This window comes from Pelodiscus sinensis, chromosome 23 (genome assembly GCF_049634645.1).
Source record: "Pelodiscus sinensis isolate JC-2024 chromosome 23, ASM4963464v1, whole genome shotgun sequence".
Taxonomy (NCBI): domain Eukaryota; kingdom Metazoa; phylum Chordata; order Testudines; family Trionychidae; genus Pelodiscus; species Pelodiscus sinensis.
Window position 1 is genome coordinate 20,032,637 of NC_134733.1, and position 21,453 is coordinate 20,054,089.

Genomic DNA, 21,453 nt, shown 5'->3' on the forward strand with positions numbered 1-21,453 from the left:
CTTAGATGGGGGTGGTCTCCTAGGAAGGACTCTGGCCCGGCATGTGGGTGACCCCAGCTCAGAGCTCGGCTCTGCCTGACTCAGAGCAGAGTTGTTCATCCCACATGACTGATTCAGGCAGAGCAGGGGCATGAACCTGGCTCACCCATGCTGTAGAGTTAAGAGAGTCTCACGTTTTGTCAAAAACATTGGGACACAGTCTGCGTCCAAACCCATTGGTTTGGCTTTGACAGAACTGCCCATTCGGGTGACATTTTATTTGATCAAAACGGTTCTGACCAATTATCGTAATAAATGTTCCAGAGAGAGAGGGACCTAGTTTATTTTCCTTTCTTCTTTGCAGAGGTGCTGAGCACTGACCGCTCCAGCCACCTGCATCTGGAGCTGGAGATGCTCAGTTCTTCTGCAAATCAGGCCCACGGGTGCAGGGTCTCTGGGGGCGTGTCTACACCAGGAAATTATTTTGAAATAACTAAATTCGAAATAACTCCCAAAATAACAAAATTGAAATAGCGCTGTTTCCCGAAGAAAGCAGGAGTACAGATTTAGAAAAAAACAGCCCCTTATTTCGAAATAATGGGCTTAGTTGTGTGGACACTTTGCTTATTATGGGTTATTTCGAAATAACTCGCTAGTGTAGACCGGGGCTGTGTGTGCATGGGAGAGTGAGAAAGACATACAGTGCCTGTTTATGATTGGATTTTCAGAAATGCTGCCAACTTAATCTCTCATTCAAGTCTTTTAAGAGCTACAAGTCTGAGAACTTCTCAAAATCGATCCATGAATATACATCACACACGTTGGGGTGTATAGAATAAATGTAACAAAGATGCCCTGTGGAGGGGGGAGAGCTGTACCTATGTGTGTGTGTCTCTCTCTATATATATACTTTTTTTGTAATTCTTAAACTTGAGACTCAGAGAATAGATTGTAAAAAAAGAACTGCAGTGACTTAATCAATGAGAAACGAAAGTGTGAACCAGAGTCCAATTGCTTTTTTCTAACTTTCCTTTGTATGTGTTTAAAATAAAAATGTCGTCTTGGTACCTTGGCGGGGTTCATAAATATGAGCCCGTTTCAGTGCTTCCCATCCCATCTCAATCTGAGCCTTCTCTGGAGAATATTTTTCCCAGCTCTGTGGGCCTTTTATTAAGCACTTTTTGACATGCTGAATGCTGTGCTTAGTTGGCTTTCACTGTGTAAAAGAGGTAAAAGGAAAAGAAGTTATTCATTTCTGCTTACTTCAGCCTGAGAGCACCTTATTCATCCCCGTCCCTTTTTAGAAGCAAAATTCTTCTGACACTTAATCTTCTCGCATGCAGTGTGTATGGCATTGCAGCTTATGGAAACTTAATATAAAAGGGACAGCCGAAATCTTTAATAACATTATACATGATTGCCTTAGACGCGTGTCACATTTGCAGTCCTTTATTTTTGTCCTGTAGACTATTGCCTCCTCTCCTATTACGGGCGCAATTGTTTTTGTTTTCATTCTCTCCTTCGAGCTGTGCTAGCCTGAAAGGGGGAAAGAACCTGGAAATTCACCTTAAGGAGAAAAAATAATTTTGTTGGGTTCTGTTTCTACTGTAACACTCTTCATTTTCCCCCTTTAATTTTGAGATCTGCAATGTTTTGACACTTTGCTCCTATGGTTTCTCTCTCTCTCTCTCTCTCTGCCTGGCATTACGTTCATTCCAAGTGGAAGGTACTGTGCACCCAGGGTAGTAGTAGAGGTTAGCCTGTCGGGCTTTACGCTATGTGGGATCAATCCTGTTACCAAAGAATGAACGTGTGGAGCAGGGAAGAAAAAAATTGCTTGAGGGTATTGAGGTGAAGGACAAACCAAATTGTACTACAAGTCCTACATTCACAAGAACTACAATCTGGCCCCCCTGCCTTTATGGTTGTGTGTTCGGAGCAGCTCGAGACGGACAAATTGGATAAAAGAAGGACCAATGGAGCACTCCACATCTGCAAACTTCAGCCCAAACAGAACTGAACCTTTCTACTGCCATAAGCCAGGTTCATGCAGCTTCTTGCTGTTCTCCCTCATGTTTTCCCACATACCGTTATCTTCACTCCCGGACTCACCCAGGTAGTGCCACATATCGACAGGGGAGCCGTTTCTTCATCCCTGCTGGAACTGGGAAGTTTTTTCAAGAGTCACTTCTTGCAGGATTTCTAGCCTCATTTGTTAGGGGAACACGTTCCTGGATGCTTGGTCAAAAGCAAACTTCTGTGGCTCTCCCATTGATAGCTTCTCTCAAGCCCTCTTTGACACCGCTCTCACATGAGCTTCTCTTTAAAAGGAAGATGACAAAATTAGTTTTCCTCCCTTAAACAAGCAGAGAGAGATGGAGGCTAGTAACAGAGTCATCCTTCCTTATAAAGCAAGCCTGTTTTCCTTGCTACATCTCATAGCTGGGCACATTACTTTTCATAAAAGCCCTGTAGGCGCTGCCTTGCTTACATCTTTGTCTTCATTAACTAACAATTTGTTTTAGTCTGACTTGTACCGACATCTGGGATTCCAGATTTGCTAGACCTGGCTCGCTTTAGAGGGAGGCTTTGGAAAGCATGGGAAATGACAGCTTGTTTCCTGATGGAATTAATCAGGACATTCTAAGGCCCGTTAAGCAAACACAATCTGTGCAGGGTTTTTTTTTAAACCTTCCAAAGATCTGAAGTTGTGAATCGCTCCATGTAAACGGTGTAGCTAGCAAAGAGAGCTGTGTTTCCATCTCTTTCCCCTCACACCCCTCTTCACCCCAGTTGTTCAACAGCCTGCATGGAAGAAGGGATCGGGAACATGCAATAAATGCTGCCTTTTCACCGTAGAAGTCCTCATTCTCCAGCTGCTCCCATTCCAATTGAATCCTGCCACCACAAGCTCTTACCTAGCAAACAGCTGATGGTTTTGAGCTCTTTAAATTCCCTCAGATTCAATGTGCAATAAATGCCGTGTTCTATTCAGCTGTTTGGGGTGCACAAAACTTGAACCGCCTTGAGAATGGCGAAGTGCAGTCGCTATCGTGAAACAGACCAGACTGTTTTTGTGAACAGACACTGAAAAATAGAGCCGGCACTGACTCACCTCAATACCAGCTGTTTCCAGGTCGCACATCAAGGGTTTGGTAGCAGCCTTGTTGACAAGCGGGTCTGGGTTCCATTCATCTAGAAGTTATTCTCTTTTTATTGATGTGTTCATTTATTTCTTTTGCAAAATGTTTGACTTCCATTGCATTGTGGCTTCAGGATTTTTATTTATACGTTGTCACTAAATTTCCAGTTGAGGGCTTCACATGCCTACATATCTGCTGTGAAGCACACACTGGGCACTCTTATTGTTGCGGATAACTCACAATGGTACTGTATTTCAGTGTACAAACTGAAAGGTGGCTGGCTGGGCTATTAGCATGTGGAGTGGTAGTTAACAGTCGTCTGTTAGAGCAAAGCCTCTGTCCATTTCTTTTGCCTCATCTTATTTTGCCCCCCCTTGTAGTTTGTGTCCTCTCCCATTGGCGTAATGAAGATTTCACACCATTGTGCCCTCATTGAATGACTATCTTTCATTGGTAGGCTTCCACCAATCGGAAGCGAGTAGAGAATATCGCAAAGAAGAAACTTGACTCGCTGATAAAGGAATCCAAAATCCGTGACTGTGAAGATCCAAACAATTTTACAGTCGCCACTCTGCCGCCATCTGGGAAACTCGGCCAAAAGTCAGACGTCAAGAAGGTGAAAAACTTTTTGTTTTGCTCCACCCAAAACAGAGTCAACTTTTCATTTTTATCTCTCGTCCCTTGTTGTATGTTAAACATGTTCAGAACAATAAAGATCTATATTTCCAGAGCTATGGGCTTAAAGGTAGGCTCCTAAACACACATTTAGATTCCCGCATAAGAACGGCCATACTGGGTCAGACCAAAGGTCCATCCAGCCCAGTACCCGGTCTGCCAACAGTGGCCAGTACCCGATGTCCCAGAGAGAGGGATCCCAACAGGTAATCCTCACGTGATCCCTCCCCTGTCACCCACTTCCAGACAAACAGAGGCTAGGGACACCATTCCTACCCGTCCTGGCTCATAGGCATTGATGGACCTAACCTCCATAAATCTATCTAGCTCTTTTTTGAACCCTGTTAAAGTCCTAGCATTCACCACATCCTCTGGCAAGGAGTTCCACAGCTTGACTGTGCGCTGAGTGAAGAAAAACTTCCTTTTGTTTGTTTTAAAACAAACATAGGGAAGTGAGTAGGTAGAAGGGTGGGAAAATCTTCAACTGCATCCTGTTGCAAGGCAGACAGGTCAGGTCTTAGACTTTTGGCTTACTGAGGTGCTGAGCAGGTATTGGAGCATACATAACCCCTTTATTAAATCAGGTCTCTTCTATTTAGGAGCTTGCTAGTACATTTAGAAGCCTAACTTTAGGCCCTCAGCTTTAAAAAATTCAGCCCTAAACTTCAAAGGCCACTGAATCACAAAGTGATCATTTACCGTACCCCTAATGTGGTCCATAAGAAAGAGGAGGGGATTGAGGGGCGGAGGACAAAAAGCTGATGCTTCTGATTGTTATTTATTTATGCTTAACTGTGCCCATTTTCCCTTTTTTTGGCTTATTCTGCATCTCTTGCTTTTTCCTGTGGAAAACCAATTGTCTCTGAGCAAGGTGTGTCACTGGAATAACCAGTAAGACTTTTGACTTGGATCCATTCCAGTGTGCCTTGATCTCTTCCCTTATAAATCATGTTTAAAGTATAATAGACGGCGATTGATATTTTTGTTTGTTAAAACTCCTGGCTGCGTGGGAGGCCCGACTGCCCATTTGAATCTTCATTTCACAGAATTCTTGTTCTGTGGCACTTTCTGCAGCAGACGAGACTGCGGAAAGGCTGAGAATATACCAGCTGTTGACTCCAAGTCCCACTGAAATCCCCTGTTCCCTCTCTGAGTGGCTGTTGCAGTGGCTGCTGTGTGCATGGGAGACGTCCTAGCCGGCGATGTAACAAATGTGCACCTCGTGTGGAGTACGCTGTGTTGAACCTCACCATATGCAATCGCTAAATATAGGCTGGAGTCACTCTGCGTGCACAAAAAGACATCGCATCGTGGGAATTTAAAGCCCCGGCAGCCGAAGCTTGCTCTCATCTGGAATCCACGGCAAAACTCCAGTCCGTGTTTGATTTCAGTGAGGGGGAATAATGAACCATATTAATTCACAAGGGTTGAACCCCCTCCACCTCTAAAACTGTGGTAAATTGCAAATAAGGCCAAACCTCCCCCTTTTTAAAAAAAATCAGCCGACGCTCTTAGGATCAGAAATCAGAAAGAAACCATATTGGTGCCTCAGGCATTCAAAAACCAGGTGTTTGCCCTGCCCCCTGACCCCAAGTTAAGAATTATTAAAATATATTTGAAGGATTTTCTTATTTGCCTTCAGGTTTTGAGCCTTCTATCACTCACATTGTCCAGCTTTTCTCTGCAACCATGAGATCTAAACTCTTAGCTTTTGTTACCGAAGGGAGAGTCTTGTCTAATCACATGACTCCGGGAACGGAGCCTTTACAGGCAGACTTGAAATAACATCTCAGGCGTTGGCAACACCTAGGAGTGCTAGAGAGTCCGCTTCCGTGGGATAGTTCTGTTAATGTTTGTTCTAGTGTCCTTTGTCATGCAAGAAAGTTGCATGGAAATCACTGCAATTGACTCCTCTGATTGACCCTCACGTAATTAACCATAAGGGTCCTAGGGAAATGGGGAGAAGAAGTAAAAACTTCAGTGAATCTCTTTTTTCTGATTAGCGCCAGTTAATACCATGGAAGTAGCCAGGCAAGTAGAAGTGAATCATCGGGCTAGGCCTGGAATATTTGCATCCTGCATCTCCTGGAGGACCTATCAGCAGCAGGTTGAGAAATTGTTGTAATTGACAGATATTCCCCAAACAGCCTGTCTCTCTGTCTCTTTCTACCCCACCAACCCTTGGTCTCTTGCTTGTAAGTCTAGAGCAGCCTCGACACTGTGTATAGAAACCAACAGGAAGCTGAGGAGGTGATTGGGAAGTGAGTACGTAGAAGGGTGGGAAAGTACAGGCCTGGGGAATTGTGGGATGGCATTGGAGGTCTGTCAAAACTGAAGCTCTGCTGAAGCTCTGTTGCCAAGTAGACAGGTCTCAGCCTGCCCTACCCGGGCCCTAAGTTATACCACCAGCCGAGCGCGTAAGCTCCCCTGGCTCTGGGGATCTTGTGTGTGGACAGTAGGGCTGTGTCTAGACTGGCAAGATTTTCCGCAAAATCATCTGCTTTTGTGGAAAAACTTGCCAGCTGTCTACACTGGCCGCTTGAATTTCCGCAAAAGCACTGATGATCTCTTGTAAGATTGTCAGTGCTTTTGCAGAAGAACTATGCTGCTCCCGTTCAGGCAAAAGTCTTTTTCCGAAAAACTTGCGCAAAAGGGCCAGTGTAGACAGCAGAGATTTCTTTTCCACAAAAAAGCCCCAATCGCGAAAATGGCGATCGGGGCTTTTTTGCCGAAAAGCGCGTCTAGATTGGCCACGGACGCTTTTCTGCAAAAAGTGCTTTTGCAGAAAAGCATCCTGCCAATCTAGACGCTCTTTTCCGAAAATGCTTTTAATGGAAAACTTTTCCGTTAAAAGCATTTTCGGAAAATCATGCCAGTGTAGACGTAGCTTAGGGGTGTGTCTAGACTTCACCTCTCTGTCGACAGAGAGATGTAGATTATGCACATCGAAATTGCTAATGAAGCAGGGATTGAAATATCCGCACCTCATTAGCATAAACATGGCTGCCGCTTTTTTTCAAAACTGAGGTTTTTTGGAAAAAAAATGGCAGACTAGATGCAGATCTGTCGAAAATAAAGCCTTTTTTGACAGATCCTGTAAACCGCATTTTTTGAGGAATAAAGGCTCTTTTGAAAAAGGGTTTATTTTCGACAGATCTGCATCTAGACTGCCGTTTTTTTCGAAAAAACTCCGTTTTGAAAAATAGCAGCAGCCATGTTTATGCTAATGAGGCACGGGACATTTAAATCCCTGCTTCATTAGCAATTTCGATGTGCTTGATGTGCAGTCTAGATGTAGCTTAGGAGGATTTGGGCTAAAACTGACGTGAGAGGTCAGTGGTTGAGCAGCCAAATGCAGGGCAAGTGGAGGTGGCTGGTGTCACTAGTGTGAGTTGTGTTACTGTGGAACTGTGCGGAGATGCCCTGGGCGGCAGTTTGAGGGCCACAGCACGCTTTTGTTTGTGAACCGGGACCCCCGCCTTGTGGCTTAGTCTTACAGAGCAGCTGAAGCTGCCCAGAGAACTCTGAAAACCCTCCTCTTTAAGGCAGCTCGGTGCTCAGGTCACGCTCCCTCTGGCATTTCAGCGGGGGACATTTGGTTGCAGAGAGCTCCTGTTGTTCTTTAGCAGGCTCTGTCTGTGGACCACTTCGGGGTTCCACTTCGGCACCTGCAGCTGAGTCGGTCCTTCGTCGGGATGTGAATGTCTAACTGGTTAGGGTTAACCAGCGGGGGCAGTTCCCCCTACCCGCCACAGACAGGGGCTGCTCTGGCCGGGCTGCCCCCTCTTTTAATTGGTTAACGAGTTAAGCAATATGTTTAACCAGTTAATCATTTTAATGGGATTTTACATCCCTAGGCCCTGTCATTCTGTGGCAGCACAGTTGGGCTCTGTGGCAATGACTAGGGATGTTAAATTTAGATTAATTAACTAATTGAATAGTCGATGGGATTTCCATCGACTATTCGATCAGTCTACAAGGGCACCTCTGCCTTTGAACTGTATCAAGAGCCCTTCAGGGAGCATGGGACCAGTGGGGGACCCCTCTGGCCCCGCACTCCCTGCGGCGCCTCAGCCTTTGAAGTGTATAAGAGCCCTGCAGGGAAAGGAGAGCCTGCAGGGAGCACGGGGCCAGGTCTCAGAATCGCAGCAGAACTGGCACAAGTGAGACTGCTTCGCACCATTTCCGCTGTGACTCTACCTCCCCTGCCCCCTGCGGAGATGGTGCTGGGAGGAACCGGCTTTTAAGCCAGCTCCCCCAGCACCGGCTCCTGCTTCCCTGCTTGCTGCCTCTCTGTGATAGAGGCAGCAAGTTGGGGGGGAAGTGACTGCTCACAGCACGAGCCGACTATTCGATAAGCTTCTGCTTATCGGATAGTCACATAGTCTCTTACCTCCCTAGCAACGACTGCAACGAAAGTGTCCATACGTCCCAAATGGAAGACTCTTTAGCCTCGTCCTAGTTCATGCCTATGCCCCGCCCCAGAACTGCAGTAGAGTGACCGGTCCCTGTTTGAGGCTAAAACAGCAGGGATCTGGTGGCTCCCAATCACTAGGGCAGGAAGCGCCACACACTGCTGGCACCAGAACACACGACTGGGAAAGCTGAGGGAAAGCGGGACGGGGGAGGGGGGTCCTATAAGCTGGGTAGGAGAAGCATGCACAGTGCCTGTCCCTTCTGCACCCAGCGCCGTCCATCCAGAGCTCCCTTTCCATGCTATCTGGCGACTGGCAGTCTCGTCTTCCGAATCCCACCGCTGCCTGAATGCCAGTTTTGTTTCATGTAGCACACACACTTGAGTTCTTACAAGGCCCTTCCATGAAATAATTGTGTCGCTGAGCAGCAGGGGGCTCTCTGGTTTTGGAAGGGGCCTGAGCTACGTTTCAGCAGACACAACACTCGTCAAGGGAGAGAGCATTTGTCCGTTCGTGTTTTGTCATTGGGGAGGCTTCTTACGATGGTGGAGTCAGGCGCGTAATCACGGTTAATCCTGAATGATGGCGGGGAATCGGGTTGGCTGCGTGGCGCTAATTTAGCTTGGAGCGTTAATGGCACTATTTATCTTTCCCCTTCATCACAATCGATATTTTTCGGTCCACATCCACCATCACTGTTTAGCATGCACCATCCGATGCTCAGGGCTCAGTGAGGCATCAAAGCCTTTCATTTTCCTGTAATAAACCATTAATATCACTTTTCGGCTCGCTCTCCTGGGGACGCCGCCCTTGCTACGGCACCGGATAGGACGCAGGGAATGTGTTTCCCTCTGGGCAGAGGAGGGAAGGAGAGCGTGAGGGCAAGAAAGCTATGTAGTTAATTTCATTCAAAACCCCCGTTGCTATTGGGAACTTGCGTTCAGGGCTAAAAGGTAGGAAACTGCCCACAGCTATTTCTGGGCAGGAATGGGAGAAAGAGGCAGACTGGGATGAGTTTTGTCAAAGGGCTGGTATCTGGAAATAGCAATGCGCATGGCAAGTCCAATCCAGTTTTATAAAAAGGATATAAATAAAATGGTGCCAGGTTGTCTCATTAAAGAAGAAAAATGTGGAGAAAACAGTGGGTGTGAGCAACAGCCTGGCCCAGAACCGGCACATAATGGAGAAAAATGATTTGCATCGATAAATGTCATGTGCGACTCAGGCTTTGGTTTATGGGAAAGGAGGAGTGTTGCTGTGTGTGCGCACGCTTACAATCCATGCCTAGCGTTTTTATGGATGAGGCTGTTGAGAGGAATTTCTGACGCTTTGCTGGATGGCTGGAGGTTTGCTTGTAAAAGGAGGAGGGAGAAGAATGGCCTCCAGTTTTGTGTGCAGGTCAGAGCCGGGGTTGTGATGCTAATGCCGGGGGGAGATGCATTCCAGATATGGGTGTGGCCTCTTTTAGAAACCTTATATATACTCTGTGCCCCCTCCCCAGGTTGGAAATAATTGTTCTAATGGGATGGAATTGAGCTGTCCAGATTAGAAAAAAAACTAAAAGGCCAGGTCTACACTATAAGAGAAAGTCAACCTAAGGCACGCGTCTCCAGCTACAAGAATAATCGATGTGTCTTAGATCAAATTTCTGCAATGCCCCCACTGCGGGGCGGGGGTTAAGGGGGAGGGGTCAATGGGAGAAACTCTCCCATTGGCTTCCCTTACTCCTTGCAACTGGGTGGAGTACCAGGCTCATGGAGGGGGGGGGGGGCACCATTAGCATTTGATTTAGCAGATCCTTACTAGACCTGATAAATCAAACCCCAGGAGATTGATCTCCAGAATGTCGATCTCCCTAAGTGAAGACAAGCCTTTAGTCTTAGCCCTTTGCCTTGCTGGGATGAAGGACAGTGTTGCGGTAAGGTACTAGAATGAGACTCAGCAGATCTGGTTCAGTTCCCACCGCTTCTACAGACTCCCTGGGGGTATGTCTACACTACCACCCTAGTTCGAACTAGAGTGGTTAATGTAGGCAACTGAAGTTGCAAATGAAGCCCGGGATTTAAATATCCCGGGCTTCATTTGCATCTTGCCGGGCGCCGCCATTTTTAAAGCCCCGCTAGTTCGGACTTCGGGCTTCATTTGCAACTTCGGTTGCCTACACGTGGAATGGAGTAGGTAGTTCGGATTAGACTTCCTATTCCGAACTACCGGTACACCCCGTTCCATGAGAAGTAACGGTAGTTCGGAATAGGAAGCCTAATCCGAACTACCTACTCCGTGCCGCGTGTAGCCGCGGGCACGGAGTCCGAACTAGCGGGGCTTTAAAAATGGCGGCGCCTGGCAAGATGCAAATGAAGCCCGGGATATTTAAATCCCGGGCTTCATTTGCAACTTCGGTTGCCTACATTAACCACCCTAGTTCAAACTAGGGTGGTAGTGTAGACATACCCTAAGTGACCTGTAGCAAAGTCACTCAGATTTTGGATGTCCAGCTCCTTAGAAAATCCCAGTCTTGAAATTAAAAAAAAAAACCTGCCTCAGTTTCCCAATCTGTGGAATAAAGATGGGAACAATTCCTTTCTCCCACCTTTTGTCTTATCTATTGAGATTGCAAGCTGCTTGAAGCAGAGACTCTCTGGCCACGTGTTTGGACAATTACTACACAATGTGGTCCTCATCTTGACTGGGACTTGCAGGTGGTATTGGAATGAAAACAATAGCACCCATACCTTCTTTCTTCACTCCCACCCCTGCCAACATCACAGTGCATCTCCTGGCTCTCTCTAAATGGGGCTTTGGGGGTGAGGATGGAGTCAGTCATTTGCATAAGGTGCCTCTCCCCCGTCCACCTTCAAACAAGTCAGCATCGTTTGAGCTGTATCCCATAACCGTTGCTACCCCAAGTGATACACAGCAGTGTAGTCATATGCCAATAAAACAGGGGATGCTCATCCAAAGAACCCCATCGGAATGCTCTATTTATGGAAGGTACAATGGACCAGTGAACTCATTGCTTTTTGCACCGCTCCAGTCCTGTGTACAAAGGCGGGGAAGGGAACTGCCTCTGCTTCGAAGGGCAGCTGCTGTCGGTGGCCTTGTTCCAGCAAATAATTCGGTCGCAGGATGAGGGGAAGTGCCGGGCAGACGGGCTCAGCCTGTGGAGATACAGCGGCAGTCATTTAAAGCTTCGGGCGCCGAGAGGCCTCCGCACCAATTTGCACAAATGGGATCAAGCATTACATAATGCTAAATAACTATCTCCTGTCAGCTAGGAACCGCGTTCCAGCAGAGGACTCTTCCCGTGTTAATATTTTGGGGGTGTTGCTTTGCAGGAGGCAGCGTCGCATCCAATCAGTGCCAACCTCCTCTTCCCCTTTCTTGGCAGCGGAAAATAAAGCTGTTCCGATGTGGAGTAATGGCTTTCCGTACCCCTGGGACGGCACGTTTAATCCGCTCTCTATCTCCAATTTTCACTGCATTAGGGGTTGAATATGATCTTGCATATTCAACACATCCCTGTGCCAGGAAAACTCTGTGCTCGGCAGAGGAGCAAGGAAAAGGAGAGACGTGCTCCAGACTCGGACCTGGGATTTGCATCTTGGCTGCCCTACGGGGTCGGACAGCTCCCTCAGCTGGCTGTGACTCCCAGGAGACCAGACCACAGCACGGACACAGGAAGTGTGAAATGGGCTGGAAATTCTGAGGGGGCATTTTCTGTCTGAAAACGCCACTTTGCCAGCAGTGAAAAGCGTTTCATGGAGATAGTTCGCTTTCAATGACGTTTTGGCCAAGCCCAGGTAGGATTTCACGGGAGCTTTGCCTGGCTTCCCCGCCTGCTCAGTGGCCTGGCTGCTTCACCGCCTGGCTGGTGGCATGCCAAGGAGCTGAAAGCCCTGCTCCCGGGTTCACAACTCCCCCCCAATCTGCACTCACAAAGGGTGAGGAGCAGCATGCCAGGCAGACTCCCCTGGTGCCAGGCTCCAATTCCATTCACGGAGAACGTCTGCATTTTGGGGGTTTGGCCTGATTTGGAACGAAGCCCAATTGTAACATATGAGAATCTTCCATGCAAGAGAATAACGCTTTATCCAGCCCTGACGGGACACTTTGGAGACAGGAGCACAAAGGGGCTGATAGTATGAAGTGGCAACAAAGCCCTGAGTATAATTTATCTATTGCAGCTGCAACTGAACATCAGGTGGAAATTGGTATTGAATGGACTGTGTCAACCCGAGGCCACTGGCAGTAATGAAGCTACAGGATAATCTATCACTGCTAAAGCTGAGCTGCTTCTCTTGCTCTGCAAAGTGATTGTTTCTGCCCTGAGACTGTACTCTCTAAACAGACAAGACACCGAGAGGCAGGATTCTTCTCCTCATTGAAAGATGGGGAAACTGAGGCGGGGGGGGGGGGGAATCGGGTTATTTTTTTCCCAAGGTCACACAGTGGGTTGGTGACAGATCTGGGAAATGAGTTCAATTTAACCCCAATACCATCCTTCCTCTCTGGATCCTTTTGATAGAACTGAGTAGGTTTGAGATCCCCGTCCAAAGGCCCCTCCACCTTTGAGATCTTTCCAAATTTAATCTTCACCTGGAGGCTCTTGTCTCTGAGGAAGAAATTTCTAACTCTGTTAAATCTAATTGATGAATGAAGGGAAGAAGGTCCCATTTCTTTCCTCCTACATCCCTGTCCAAGAACATGCCTATGAAATGACTCATTTAATCTGATATAAGAAACACTGGTCTAGAGACCTTCAAGGGCATGAAAAGCAGGTTCCTCACACCCTACTGATGTCCTGGCTTGGTCATTATGATCTTAATGGTAAATGACTTGTTTGGCTTTTATTTAACATTTTGCACCCCTGCTCTTCAGAGGCATTTATCTCACTCTAGGATTTGTAGGTCAGGCTTATTTAGCTTCTTTATTTTAAGGCCACTGATCCCTGGTCTACACTAGGGAGTTATTTTGAAATAACTCCCCTTATTTCAAAATAACAAGCGGAGTGTCCACTTTACTAAGCCCATTGTTTCAAAATAAGGGGCTGGTTATTTCAAAATAATAACTCAGCTTTCCACAAGGAATGCCGCTTATTTTGGAATGGTTATTTTGAAATATCGGTAGTGTGGACGCTCCAGTGCCGCTATTTCGAAATAACTACTCCCCAGAGTCATTCAAAGTAATTACTCCCCCGTGCTTCCTGGGGCTCTGAGTCAAGGTAGCGTGTCCACATTAAGGGGGTCTGCCTCAGACTAATTTCAAGGCTTTTTTGTAGTGTGGACATGCTCTTTCGAAATAGAAGCTTCAGGGGGTAGCCAAGTTAATCTGTACAGGATAAACTTAAAAAACAACAAAAGGTCTGGTAGCACTTTATAGACTAACAAAACATGTAGATGGTATCATGAGCTTTCGTGTGCACAGCCCACTTCTTCAGATGACTGGAGTTATGAGTTTAGGATGTGCAGACCCAAAATAAATAGAGAAGAAGGGGGGGAGGAGGAAAAAGAGAAGGGCATGGGAAACAAGGAGCAGAGGGAATGAAAATATCAAAGGGAAAAACAAGAAGGCAGAGCTGGGGCCCATAAACACCCGAAGATTGGATAGTTAAAAGGAAGCAGATAAGGATCAAAGGGAACTAACACAAGAATCCACACAGAGCTGTTGGTACCTTCACTGGTAATGTCCCAGCCATCCATTGTTTTGTTAGTCTATAAAGTGCTACCAGACCTTTTGTTGTCTTTCGAAATAGTTATTTCGGGAGTTATTATTTCAAAATAGGTTCTTTTGAAATAATTTCCAAGTGTAGCCATGCCCTGAGGTATTTCTGAGCCTCTTTGTATTTCACTTCTCTAGTGAGGTTTCAAGTCTGGCAATGTGCATGCTACAGGTTGGACTCGAGCTCTAGGCTGTTCTATAAGACCCAGGCATATTCTGGTGAGCTGTCACTCTGGGAATTAAGAGAGGAGGGACTTCCACAGAACCTGGTAGGAAATGCCAAAAAGCAAAAATTCTCCATCTAGGGATGGGCAAGGCAGTGCAGATTAACCCTGGTCAACCCTTCACCTGAAGCATGGGCTTCTCTGTCTCCCTGTCTCCTCCGTGCTCTCCCCCTGCCCTTTCTAGCATCCTGTGGAAATGGAAGAGCTGAAACACTGAGAGAGACAGGCCAAAGTTGAAATATCTTTTCTGGTGAATGTTCTGTTCTGATAAAGGCACACCCATGGAATAGTTTTATAGAGATAATTTTGGAAATACAGAGGAGAATATTGTGGGCGAGGGTGGATAAGCTGTGAAATTCTTGAGCCTCAAGAGTATGTACTGGCAGTGGATTCTACAGCTAACTCAAAGCTCTGGAGAGAGAGGTTATTTCCTTGCCTATCCGTTTTAACCTTGCTGCCTCTGCATGTTGTTGGATGTCCCCTAGTGCCTGTGTTATGGGGAAGGTACACAGAAGCATCATCTCTACCCTTCACTGCCATTCATTCTCGCATAGACCTCGCTCGCTTAAGTCTCAAGCGTTGGGATGAAGATCCAGATGTTTTGGATTCTTCAGTCACAGCTCTGAACCTGTTGGGTTTGCCTCTCACCCTGCACTTGTGAGAAGACATTGTGTGAGGGAACCATGGCTTCAGACTCGTCCACCTCGTTTGGTCCTGACTGGTTCTTTTTGACAAAGACGAGAGAGTTATTCCACTGAGATTGCGACAGTACAAGGGGCGCAAGCAGATGCCATGTTGGCTTGAAGGTTCTGCCCTGACATGACGTTGTCGGGGGATTTGAAAACCTTTAACAAACCTTGTGTGTAACCTCTGATGCTTCCTGACAGAGCAGTGTTTGGAGGGGGGGGGCACTTTTAAAGTCAGGGGAGGGGGCTCACAGATCCTATGTTTTGTGGGCTTCTTACAATTTCCAAGACCTCTTCCCCTGGCATAGAACAATTCTCCTGTTCCTGGAAACATGGCAGTTTGCAGGAGCACTCTAATGACACTCCTACAAAGACTCTAAATAATTATGACTGGAGCTGGGTGAACCTTTTTTTTTCAAAAATGCAAATAGGATGCCACTAAAACCCGTAGTAAATTCGTACCGATTCTGCCAAAGCGTTGCGGTCGAAACAAATCCTGAAAAAAGTCTAAAATCATCTAAATAGGTCATTTCAACATGTTCTAAACAAAATCTTTCAATTTGGGGGTCAAACTTCTTTTTTTATTTCAGCATTTCTCTTAATTTTATTTAAAAAAAATGAAAAGTATCTATAAATGGTTGAAATCACACTGAAACGTTTCGGTTTTGACCCAAAGTGATTTTTTTAATTGCTGAAAATTTGGGAGATAAATGTTCCTTTTGGTTCAACCCTAAACTGACTTTTTTATTGTTTTGGGAATTGCCAGTGAACCCAAATACTGTTATTCATCCACTGTCACCAGGTACGTGGGTTAGTTCCCTTATTGCTCACCCAGGGGGCACTGTTGAGCCCCTGGGCCTCCTGGTGCCAAACCCCACGTCTTCTGCCACACAGATACGGCTATACCCCAAAGCCCCTCTTCCCTGGGCGGTACAGCCCCCCGGCCTTCGCCAGGGCAATATGGCCTAGCGGCCGGAGTCTCTCGGAACAGCCCCCTTCACCAGGGCAAGGCAGCCTAGTGGCCAGAATCTCTGGCTACACCCCTTCAACAGGGCAGTGCGGCCTAGCAGCCAGAGTCTCTAGCAACACCACCCTCCACCCTTCACCAGGGCAGTGTGGCCTAGTGACCAAATCATTAGTCCAGGTGTAGTGTCCCCCTTGAGGGGATAATGAGGTGGGGTAGGGGGACCCAGGCCCTCCCTCTCCACCAGGTCCCAGCCCAGGGCCCTGTCAGTGGTGAGCGGGTCCCATCACTAGCTCAGTGGGAAGTCCGCCCGAAACATTCCAAGCTCTCGGGGACTCCAGGTCCCCACCCTGGGCTACTTCCTACCCTGTCCCGGATTGCTGGCGCCTTCCCCATCTGTCTTCCCAGGCCCTTCCGTGTCCGGTCTCTTCAGCGGCATCTGTTTGCTGCTCCTCCTCCGGGCTGGACGCCTCCCTGGCCGGTCCCGCTGCCTGGCCTCCCAGTCAGGTCTCTCAGGCGGCTCCCCTGCAGGAGCTCAGGCAATACATCCTTCCTCCTCAGCAGCTGTCCCAGACTGAGCCTCCCTCCAAGCTTTTATACCTGGGCTGCAGTCTGAGCATGCCCAGCAGGGCTGTAGGGGCAGAGCCTTTTCAGCCAGGTGAGCCTGAATAGGCTGAGCTTTCCCAGTGTGGGGCTGGTCTTCCCCATCACATCCACTTTAACAGCTCAGAACGCCACACCGAGCAGCAGAATTTGAGCTTGGGCTCTAGAATTTTCAGTTGCTTTTTATTCAGATTTGGCCCCTTGCTCTTGGCGAGGTCCAACCACTATTGCGTTGTCAGCTGTCTGCAGTTTGTATAACATGGTTAAACAGCCTGTCTCCATGTGCACTGAACACACGAGCATTTATTTTAACAACATTCACACCTGCTCTGACAGATTGTCAGGAATCAACTATTTATAAAAAAGGCCGCCTTGTGATATGCTTTTATAAGTTATTAAAGAGACCTTAATAAATATTTTATAACTAAAAATAACCATTTTAAAAGCGCTTTTTTAATTTTCAGGAAGAGAACCATTTAAGTCATTCATCCCCCAAATTCGCCCATGTATATAGGACAAACGTTCTCTCTGTTCTTACAACGAAGTAGACGTGTGTTGAGGGAGGTCGTGTCTGATTGCTTCTGAGAGAGGAGAGAGATTCTTGATGGTGATGAGGGTCAGACCTGAGAGACGCTCTCAGGAATTAGATCCCTTTTTTCTTTGCAATGGTATGGCAGCTCTGTTGATCCCAGGGTATTAGAGGCGTAGAGCAGGTGACGTCATATCTTTTACTGGAGCAACTTCTGCTGCTGGAAGAAACAAGCTTTCAAGCTACAAAGGGTGTTAATGGGCCACTTCACCGTGAACGGTGCCTTGAAATATGGGTTCATTACCTATGCTAAATAATCTGTTCCACTTTGGGCACAAGCTTGGGTGGGCTGGAGACACTTCCTCAGATGCATGGAGTGGAAACTTCACGCATCTGACAAAGTGGGCTCCAGCCAATGAAAGCTGATGCCCAAAGTAATCCATCCATTTTTATGGTACCACAGGACTCCTAGTTGTTTTTGCTGAAAGAGACTAACACAGAGACCCCTCTGAACCCCCTTTTGATACTTCGAGTCCCTCTCCCAGCCAAAGAAGAGCTCTTTGTCTCTTAAAAGCTTCTTGCGCTCACCCACAGAAGTTGGCCCCATAAGAACATACCTCCTACACCTAGACCTATTTTCTTCACCCATATTTTTTAAAAATATGGTCCCCCCGCCCTGTACACACACCTCATCCTTAATACTATCAATGACCGTTGAGTGGGTAGCATAGCTTTCTGTGTGGGGGACCATTGCCCTCTAGAGGAACAAAGCTTTCTTAGCTTGGAAAACTAAGTGCTGTATGAAGCGTGAGGATATTCTAACCCTTCCTGAGGGAGCTGTCCTGCCAATTTGAATAGAAAATAGCTGTTCTGACAGGGGAGAGGGGTGGTTGAAGACGCCCAAAGAATTCTCTCCATGCTATCGAATTCTCTGCGTGTACAATTGAAATGTTATATTTGTTTGTATAGTACTAGATCAACGCTCTTGGCTTCATCACTGTTCAGCGCTGCAGGATTTTTCCATGCACCCTGAAGCCCTTTAGATACATTCAGTTGGTTTGCAGGGCACCCTGGTGTTCTTTAGGTGATCCAGTGACGTTTATCTCCTCTCTGTTTTGGAGAGCTGCTTGGGTGGCATTGCGCTGAATATGAAAGTGCTTTGGTGACCACTGCAGATGGGTCTCATGCTCAGTGGCTTTAGGTTTGAACTGGTATATGCCAGTTTTTCACTCGTGAAATACAGATGCCTCTGAACCAGCAAATGTTGGTTAAGTCAAAATAGTTCCTACCTGTCACTGTCTTTTCCTTTGGTCCTCATCTCGACTCACTGCTGGGCTTGTTCCCATGATTGTTGCTGCACGAGAAAGACCCTTTAACAGTGGGGGTGGGTGTATCCGGAGCAGCAAACTATGTGATGGAAATAACAGAATGAAGCAAAGACTATGGAATAGTGTCAAATTCAGTTTTGTGATGTAACATATAAGAACCAAAATGAAAGCCCCTAAGGTATATTCTCCCTCTTTCAGCTTCAGGATATTAATTTTCTGTCATCATTGGCCAAAGATATGACAGCAATCCTGTTTATACTATCAAACTCTACTTTTTCCTGCTTGTGCTGTTTGGTGTCTTTCTGCCTGCCCCCAAAGATAGGAGAGAGGCTGATCTCGGGTGATTACAAATCCAGAGGTACTCTCCTGGATTGTTCTACTTTGACAAGATTTGCTTCTGACTGAGAATACTAAGAAAATAGAAAGGAAAAGCATGTTTCCCTCTGCTGTAATGTTTTGACATGGGTCTTTGTAGGTACTTTACATTGTTTATGTAAAAGCTATTTAATGAAGAAAAATGTCTTGCCTGTCCATTTAGAGGTCTCTTTCTGTTTTTTAATGATGAGATATTTTATTAGCAATTGTTCTGGCGAATGCTTTGATCAAGGAGAATAATATCTCATTGCACATGAATAATGGAACATGGCAGGCTCTGGAAATGTAAATTGGGACTATGGAGGAAAAGGTGTTTAGCGATCTATTTTGCTGGATTTGAGCAGCTTTCTAAATAAATTGTTTATTAATGACTTCAGCTTGCATAGCTGAATGCACACAGTTAATGATGATGCCAGGTGAGCAGCATTGTTGGAGACCCAGGGCTTTTCTGTCTCCAGAGCAGAGCAACCGAAGCATGAAATATACATGGGCGACTTTTTTTTTTCTTTTGAGCAAACAGAATTTGTTTTCCATTCTAGAATAAAGTGCATTTAAAACTGTGGGCTTTTTTATGTGAGAGGAAAAAAGTGCCTATCCTATGATTTCACATATTTTAATATTGTAATAACAGTTATTTATAAAAATATGCTCAGCCCACTGACTAAAATGCATGAACTTGAAACAGTGCCACTTTAGAGCTTATAATTAGCCATAAAGGGCTTAGGGGAGGGTGTTGCCTGCAAATTAGAAATGTTCTAGACAGGTTACTTAGCAAGCATCTTGGATCTAAAGATAAGTTAGACTTAGGAACAGAAATCTGCTTCCCATGACTCACCGCTGCTTGAGTTTGTGCATATTTTTAATCCACGATGGTTTTGTAGTGTATTGTGGAGTGTAGTCTGTGGTCCCTTCCATTACTACATAGTCCAAGTTGGGACTTGGCAAGTCTCTGTAGACAGAATAGGGTCTGTGGAGCCAATCAGAGAGACAGAGAACCCCAGGATTTTGTCTCCATCCAGTGGTCTCAGGCCATGTCTTCACTAGATGAAAGATTGATACTGCCGTGATCGATATTCTGGAGCTCGATTTAGCTTGTCTAGTTAAGACTCAGTAAATCAAACTCAGAGGGCACCCCCCAATACTTTTGCTCCTGCGTTTGCTCCCCATGGCCTCCTACTGTGGGGACGATGGAGAAAGTCGAATCAGGGTACGTCAACTCCAGCTACGTAATGAACATAACTGGAGTTGCGTATCTTGAGTCAACGTCCCCTTTTATGACTTCAGTGATTAACCTTTCTTTTGAGTCATCAGATTGTTTTCCTTACTGTGAGATATCATCCCATTACGCATCCTAGCAATAATATAGCCACTCAGACAATAAACAGGATTGCTTGACCAGATCCTGTTAATCCTAAAGAGGAGACGGGGCAGCTATAGTGAGAGAAGTCAGTCCCAGCAGAGTCAGCCATGCAGAACTGTGGCTGCAAAACAGTCAAATATTAATGCATGGCATGTTGTTGTGCTTTTGCCCCAATGGATGATGTAATGAAGTTATCAGAGACTGGTGCATGGGGATTTCTGTGATTCTTGTGAAAGCGCGATGTGACTATGTCAGCAGAACAGAGCAGTGAAGACTGCTGGCTTCAGAGGGCTTGCGTTGAACTGGTGGGGGAGGTGTTGGTCTCCAGCTGAGCAAAGCTGAGGTTTTAAGGTGGCTTTTTCAAACTTCCGGCTGTATGTCCACAAGGTTCTCTGCAGCGCTGCTGTCCCACCTGCTGCCCTCTCTCAGTCTCAACCCCTCTTGCTCTCTTGTTGCTGCAGAACAAACTTGAAGATGATGTGGCGTCTGGGGAAGACGCAAGCACCAACAAACGGTACAGCCGATCGCTGATGGGCAGCTTTTCCAAGCGCAAGGTTAGTCTCCCAGCAGATAACTTGCAGTGGGTTGCAGGAGAAGCACTGGACTCCCAGATGTGGCTTTGTGTGTGTGCACCTGCAAGAGAGAGAGAAATACGAAGAAACAGCACACACCGTCTGACACGTCCCAGCCCCCAGGTCCCTAGTGGCCAAGCAGGCAGGGTGCCCAGTTGCCGTTATTCTTAACAACTTGCATTAGTTCACGCCGAGTGCTGACAGCTGTCCGAGATCCCACCTGGAAAGTAGCTAGGTTCATTTAAACGCTGAGGGTATGTCTACACTACCACCCTAGTTCGAACTAGGGTGGTAATGTAGGCAACTGGAGTTGCAAATGAAGCCCAGGATTTGAATTTCCCGGGCTTCATTTGCATCTCGCCGGGTGCCGCCATTTTTAAATGCCCGCTAGTGCGGACTCCGTGCCACGCAGCTACACACGGCACGGACTAGGTAGTTCGGACAAGGCTTCCTAGTCCAAACTACCGTTACACGAGGAGCACTCGGGCTCCACTCTGGAGCACTCGGGCTCACATGACTAAATCCATCTTCATTTTTCACACCTGCCCCCCTTAGACATTTACCTGATGCCCCAATGAAACTTAACCCCCTTCTGAAGAATGAGGCCTGGCTGGTCCCATGGTTTTGTTTCCTTTCTGCAGAAAAAGGGGAGCAAATTGAAAAAAGCATCCAGCTTGGAAGAAGGGGAAGATGACCAAGATTGTCAAGGAAACTTAGCCCGGGGCTCGGTGCACTACAGCAGGTTGGTAAGAAGGAGCCCTGGCAATGCAGTGCTCGGCAGAGGTGGGGCCACAAGTGTAACAGGTTTGGGAGCAATGGTAATGTGAGGGGATGCTCATGTATGGGAAGCCCCAAAATGTTTGTGACTCCATCATTGGATTT

At 46.7% G+C, this 21,453-nt stretch overlaps 1 protein-coding gene across 1 annotated transcript in view; it reads left to right on the forward strand.

Moving 5' to 3' along the window:
* The window catches only part of PLCH2 (phospholipase C eta 2), a 393,557-nt gene that overhangs the window by 331,266 nt on the left and 40,838 nt on the right, over positions 1-21,453 (forward strand). The window contains exons 12-14 of the mRNA XM_014574375.3: positions 3,580-3,738; positions 20,461-20,553; positions 21,213-21,313. Coding sequence (XP_014429861.2) covers positions 3,580-3,738; positions 20,461-20,553; positions 21,213-21,313 — 353 coding nt within the window. The remainder of the gene's footprint in view (positions 1-3,579; positions 3,739-20,460; positions 20,554-21,212; positions 21,314-21,453) is intronic.